This window comes from Mustela nigripes, chromosome 3, assembly GCF_022355385.1.
Source record: "Mustela nigripes isolate SB6536 chromosome 3, MUSNIG.SB6536, whole genome shotgun sequence".
Taxonomy (NCBI): domain Eukaryota; kingdom Metazoa; phylum Chordata; class Mammalia; order Carnivora; family Mustelidae; genus Mustela; species Mustela nigripes.
Genome location: NC_081559.1, coordinates 111,014,151 through 111,021,303, shown reverse-complemented (window position 1 = coordinate 111,021,303; position 7,153 = coordinate 111,014,151). Strand labels below are relative to the sequence as shown.

General features: G+C 38.9%; 1 protein-coding gene across 2 annotated transcripts in view; it reads right to left on the bottom strand.

Moving 5' to 3' along the window:
- Window positions 1-1,108: 1,108 nt before the first annotated feature.
- The window catches only part of PLEKHB2 (pleckstrin homology domain containing B2), a 47,037-nt gene continuing 40,992 nt past the window's right edge, over window positions 1,109-7,153 (bottom strand). For both annotated transcript variants that reach the window (XM_059394520.1, XM_059394519.1), the window contains one exon: window positions 1,109-3,009. In XM_059394520.1, the coding sequence (XP_059250503.1) occupies window positions 2,873-3,009 (137 nt within the window). In that variant the 3' untranslated portion in view covers window positions 1,109-2,872. The remainder of the gene's footprint in view (window positions 3,010-7,153) is intronic.

Here is a 7,153-nt window from a genome sequence, read left to right as displayed (position 1 = left end):
ATGTGGTAACACATTCCCCAGCACTTAGGGAATTCTCAGTAAGTGCCTTTCTCATTGCCCATGATGCAGTAGAAATAGCTAACAATGTGTTACTGTAAAATAATGTAAAAAAAAAAAAGACTGGTGGTTGCCAGAAGTCGGGGGAGGGTGGTGGGAGAAATGGGGTAAGCTGGGTTTTATTTTTTAGTTTAAATAATTTCTTTTTTAGTTTAAATAATTTTTTTTTAAAAAAAGAAGTCACAATAAAACATGCTTTATAGTTAATCATTTAATGAACTAACATTTTCACTTATAAACATACAATTTGTATATATAGGGAAAAGCAGGTTCTGTGGACTCAAGAGACTACGAAAGACAGGGAAGCAGTCAGAAAATAGATCATTTCTGGGGGGAATAATGGAACTGCATTCCATGCCTGTGTCTATATAAACTTAGGAAGGAGAAAGAAAAATGAAACAGGATCATAACTGAGGTAGAAAATAAACTTGGGCCATTCATCTCAACCATAGAACATCTCCTTATGATCCAGGTCTTGGGGCCTGGACTGGCCTGTTTCAGGATGATCATCTGAAACACAGCCACTGGTCTCTCCCTTATCTTTACCAAGACCTGAAGTATACTCCAGGAATTAAAAGAAAAATCAGACTGGCAAATGTGCAATGTCAGTGGCCAACTTCTTTCGGGTCCATTATATAGAAGTACATAATGAAAATGAAATGCTTACTAACACCTGAACAAGTTCCTTCTACCTCATCTAACTCATTGATTTAGGATTACCTAAATTGAAGTGATCATAAAACAAACCTCTTCTGAAGCTAGACCAGAGAAATGAAGTATCTCAGCCTATCTTTATAACTACTATGCATTTCATGTCAGCATCAAGTTACCAGCAACAGTGAATTTCCAGGCTCAACTATGTCTACCCAATCGGGTCCGCCAACAGTGTGCACAACATGTGCCCAAGTTTCAATTCACACCTCCCTTTCTGTCAGTGGGGGGACTCTGCTTCCTGGGCATTTCAGTGATATAACTCAGTAGTCTGTGTTTCCATGTAACACAGACTAGACTAACTCCATGTTCAAAATTAATACCCCAATGCAACATTAAAAACTGTTTAATATTTTATTAGTAAAGCATCCAGCTCTAGTAATGGCTACAATCTCAACAAAGCCATTCTTACTATATAGGATGTAAAATCATAAAAGCAACATTTTTAACCATCAAAACCAGCATTGTCACACATCTGGCCATTTTCCACCATCCCAAATATCCAAAGAGGTGACAGTCAAGTGTACCTCCTTTCAGCTAGATACAGACTCTACAGTGGCAGTAGGTTCACCACAACTGTCCAGGAAAGGTCGCTTGGCAGATGGTTTCAAATGGAAATCTATTTAAGTCTGCTCAGAGATAGAATCAGTTGACCAATAAAACAAATGAGCTATGTATATAACTGGCCATAGAAAATAAAAATATTTTGTGTTACTAGGAGCATATTCTGTGGAAGCATGGCTACATGGAGTGCAAGGACAGGGACTATTACTATGCTAAACTGCCTTGGTAGAAGTACATTTTTAAAGCATGCAGGACAGAAAAATGCACTAATTAGGCACTTTAAAAATTTACATAAATAACAGAAATGTAGGATTTGGGGTTTTGTGAGCTTTACACATAGCTGGGACTCAAAATTAAATGTTTAAGATTCTCTGAGTCAGGAATAAAAACAAAGCTGGCAACCTGGTCAGGTTGAAGAATATCATGACACCAAGTCATTCAAGTCCTTAGGCCTCATTTGCCATCTATAACCTGAGTCTTCCCCACAGCCAAGGTCCCAAGAGCCCTCACTATGCCACCACAATGGCTCCACGCACCCCAGTGCTTGGGGGACAGCCACAATGCCCCAGTCCTGCACAAAACAGGACACCTGCTCTTTAACAGCCTTTAGAAGGACAGAAAAGAGCATCCTCTGCACAGTGCAATCTCTGGAGGCCTGACACAGTAACACTGTAACTATGGCTCTCATTCCACTTTCCTCACCATTCTTTTAATAGCACTTTCTTAACAGGTAGAAATATAAGCTATAAGTAGGCTGAGGTGGCAATAAAAATACTCAAAACAGACACTAAAAACATAATGTCTCTGAGTAACAAACCTACCTCCACATACTTATAACTATTTTGCCTTCTTCAAGTTTTCAAGGATAAAGCCCTAAAACCTCAAGGCTCAAGTCAATTCCTAATGTGGGACATTTTCCAAGTATTACTACCAAGAAAACAAAGAATAAAATGAAGAATCATTTTAAAGGGGGGAAGGGGAGAGGGAGGGCTGCCCTTTCCCCATCATCCTGAGCAGTAACTGTACCCACATCATGGGAATACCAACCCCACTGCCTCAGCGAAGTTCCTGAGAACTTAGCAGTCCACAACTCCTGAAGTTACATGCAGCCAGTTCTGATCTGAGGCTTGAAAGTTTGATGTTAAACAGAAAGAAGCTGCAGTTCTCCTTGCCACATAACTCACTCATACACCATCAGACTAGTAACATTAACACTAAAGTAAATTGTCCCTTAAGCATTACACCTAACTGAAAAGAAAATGCCCAAAATAAGTATGTTCAAATAAAGTATTCTGAGAGTTCTACAAGAAATTTCTGGAATGAGCCAGTAACCCAGAGTCCATGTTTTAGCTAAACAGAAGTCAGAAGTCTTCTCTACAGTAGATGGATTAGTTATAACTATGATGTCACCAGTTTCAAAAGAACTATTCTAACTATTCTAACTATTATTAAAAACATTTATCACCAACAGAAACACCCTGCAAATTATAGTATTGAACATAGGGCATCAGAAGCTAGGCACATCCAGATCTGAAGGATTCTAGAAGACCCAGAACAGAGACCCTAAGGCCATGCCCGTGGCAGCTCCAGCCAGCATGCCCAGTGCCAGATCACTGTCGCTATCTCGATACCGCTCCCGAATGATGACTTGGTTGGTAGGCTGTTGTCCATAAAGTCCTAAAAAGGAAGTAAAAAAGTAGACAATGTGAGGAGCAGTTTAAGTCCAAGATTCCTTCAAAAAGACAGCATGTCCTGAAAATGGTAAACGCCACATCTCCCTGCATATGCATCCCTCCCTTATGGTGCTGTCTTCCTCTGGAGGTGTGTAGGGTGACTGAGTGGGTACTCCCCAGCTCTCCTTCACCAAAGGCTCAGATGACAGTTTCTAAGACTACACTAAAAGGAAATTAAGACGCTCAACTTTCCAAGGTCCAAAGCCCCAACCACTTCAAACAGCAGGATCCTAATGAAGCTGTAAGTTCTAGGTTCCAATGTCCACTTCTGCCTTCCACATCATGCTCATTAGTATGACAGGTAGATGGGGGAACAGCATGGGAGATACACAGAGCCTACAGACAAGGTGAGAGCCAAGAATCTACACCTAAAGTTAAAAATGTAAAACCCATTTGAAAGCTAATGAGTTTCTTGATATTCATGTAAACCATTTTTAAATTAAACCTTAAATCTGCTAATATAATTCATTCTTCATTTTTAATCATGTCCTTACGGGGGAAAATACTTACATTAGAGGGAAAACTTTTAAAAAGCAAACTTTAAATACATTTAGTATTTAATTTGCGTGATTAAAATTTACAACTGGAAATGTATCACTGAACAAAGAGAACATCTTCTGTACTTCACAACAGCTAATTAGCTTTAAAATTACTCAAATATAAATAACACTAATTTTTCTCCCTGACCCACTGTTTCCTTAACAATTCAGCCCTAGGGGAGCTAGACACTAATCCAACAGTAATGTATACATGGAGATGAAAACCAACAGCAGAATAAAGGCTTATCACTCTAAGCATTTACAGTACTACAAGCATTTACATGTACTGACTCACTTAATCCTCAAAACAACCTTGTGAATTGAGTTTATTATTATCCTAATTTTACCGATGGGCAAAAGTGAGGCACACGGGGCTTAAAGGCAGTAAAGGCTCACAAACCCAGGCACTTGAGCTAGAAGTGTACACTCATAACCACTAATGCCTCAAAGAGATGGAGAAATATAGGAGAGAAAAAACCCAAAGCCACAGGGGTACAATGAGACCATTATAAACCTAGGGCTGATCAAGTATAGGTAACAGCACTGGAAGTCAACAGTCTTTTACATAATGTTTAAATCTCAAAACTGGTGAACCATAATATTTCCTTTCACAGTCTTATAGTTAAAAGTTTCCAATTAGGGAACTGTTAACTATGAAATGTAGGATAGTAGAAACAAGGAAGCTGACTTAAATTAAAAGATCCCTTCGACCATCTAAATCTGCATTCCCCTCAGTAGGTCATACCAAGAGACACCTGTATCACATGACCAGGAGAGCCCTCTCCTGCAGCTTCTGCTCACCTCTGCTCTAAGGAGGGAACTCCTAATCCAAGTCAGTGGGGACATTTCTAAGTTGTAGTTATTGTAATTACCTAACTTAACTAAGATTTACATAAATGGTCAAAATGTGAATGTGAAACAGGCAGATATTGTTTCCCCACATAACTAAAGTAGATACTTTAGGGAAGACTAAATAAAGGCAGGTAACATTTACAAATTACTATCAAAGCAAGTAAATTATAGAAGAATCACAAAATCTGAACTTGTCGTTTGTACTTGCCAAGGGAAACTACAGTGCGATAACGTGTCATGAGTACAATCTTTGTAAGACAGAAAACCCCAAAGGAGCCAACTCAAAGCAAAGACCTAGAGCCTATATCAAAAGACAGCTGAACAACTGTCCACTAATGTGGGTAAATTACAACAGAACACTTACAGTATGTACACAGCACCCTTTGCACTTTTTAAATTGGCTGACTGACCACTAGCTCCAATCATATTACAGAGAATATCTTGGGGTACCTGACTGGCTCAGTCAGGAGAGCATGTGACTCTTGGTCTTGGGGTCTTAACTTCAAGTCCCATGTTGGGTGTGGAAATTAAAAGTAAAATCTTAAAAAAAAAAAAACGGGGGTGGGGTTGGGGGAGGGGGCAGAGAAGGCCTTTAACCTGCTCTATGCATGATGAGGATGATGCCTATGAACAACGGAAGGCAGTATGTCATGAAGATGGCAAAGGACTGAGGTATCTAGAAGAGCTGAGGAGCTCTTGTCTTCTTATCAGCACAATGCTACTGTGGGATGACCAGAAAACCAACTCGTCCCCTCCAGAGCAAGCACACCTGCGAGCTGGTCACAATGCTAATGCTGAATGACAACCTACTTAACTCTGCCCTTTGCAGCAAGTATCTTAAGGATGCCCACATGAGAGTGCTCTTTGTTTTCCTATGAAGCAAGTGAATAGCAAAGATAGAACTGATTTATATAAATCCCCTTCTCAAATACTTCCACAAAACTTTAGCTCTTCTGAACAGTAAGAAACAGCTGAGATTACCCCAGTCTGGAAGTCTGCAACTGAGTAAGAAAGAGGTTGGCTTTCATGACTTGGTTAGGGCTAGGGCTTAAAAACCCACCACCAACTCCAAGGTAAATGGGCAAAGAAATTAAATTTATAAACAATTATACCAAGTTTATCTTCACCAATCATCAGAGAAAAGTAAATTAAAGCAACTTGACAGTTCACTTTAGACCTAAGAAGGTTATCAAAACTTTCAGAGCCAACAACTATAGGAACTCTTTCAGGACAACTGAGAAACCAGTGTTTCATAAACTCCTAGTGGTATTGGAAACTCGCAAACTGTTCTGAGAATCAACTGGGTAACTGGTATCAAGATTTATTGTCATACTGTCAGATGAGATGATGTAAAGTCCAAATTTCCCTCAAAACAATCCAGAGATGGAGGTGAAACAAAGTTAGGCATGATGTGGTAACTGAAGCTGGTAATGGACAAATGACAGTTCATTAAAGTACTATCCCTACTTTTGCATGTTTAAGAACTTTTATAAATATGGTATCAAAAGAAATATAAATGCCTATGCCCTCTGACATATGAACTTAATATATTCTAAATATAAATACATTCTAAATATAAATATAAATATATTCTAAAACAGATTTAACAGGAATGAAAAAGAAAATCACCAGATGTTGAAAGTAGTATCTATAATTGCAAACAGGAAAAAAAAGAAAGTAAACAGCCAATACTAGAAGATTCAAATAATGAATCACCCAATATGATAATATGCTGTCATTAAAATACTTATGGAGATTATGCAGCACTCTAGACAAAATATATAGAATTTTAAAATGAGAAAAAAATGCAAAAAGTAATATAAGACTGCAAAGATGAAAAATTCATTCTATATGGGGAAGGTAATTCAAAAAACAGTTGTGCTAAGATCATAGGACCAACAAATACTTCATTTTTTAGCATCAGCATTTTATTCATTTTCAATTTGACATGAAAAAGTCAAGCAAGAAGAATCCCTCATACTCGATGCACTTTGACGTGGGGCTGGTGACTCCTGGGCAACTCTGTGGCATTAGCATCAGTAACCACTTACTTACCTTTCTGATAACAGAGTCTCCTTCCACTGCTTCTGTGTTAAGACATGGAACTAGGTTTGCTCACAACAACCTCAGATTTCCTGTATCTCTCTGAGCTCTGGGCTCTTGTTCTAGGCTATTTACCAGCTCATTGTCTTATATGTTGATCTGACATGCCATGTCTACTGCAACCTACCCCTTCCAGACTTCCCTTGCTCTCCCAGCATCTGGGTGACACTTGCTCTTCATTACATCAGTCACATGGCTCTCTGCCCCCTCGCCCGGCAGGCTCCAGCCTCACGGCCAGTATTCTCCAACACCTCTACCTTAGACCTCCCACTGTCAAAACTGCACACAGGACTTGATACTACCTACACAGGTTAGTTACTCATATCTACAATCTTTCTCAGTGAAAGGTGAAAAATGGAAAACGTGCATCAAAAGCCCAGAATAAATATAAGTACCTTCCAGGCCTTTACTTCACCTGCAAAAGGGAATATCACCTACTAGTGTTAATTTTTGAAGGATGTAACCAGAAGAGAAAAATAAGAGAAGTTATCACTTAAAACTGGCCTCTTAGTTTGGTTGCTCTTTAATACAAGTGAATACCAGTAACTACAAATTCTCTCCTTGGGAAAAAAACTAGATCCAATAGTGAAGTTT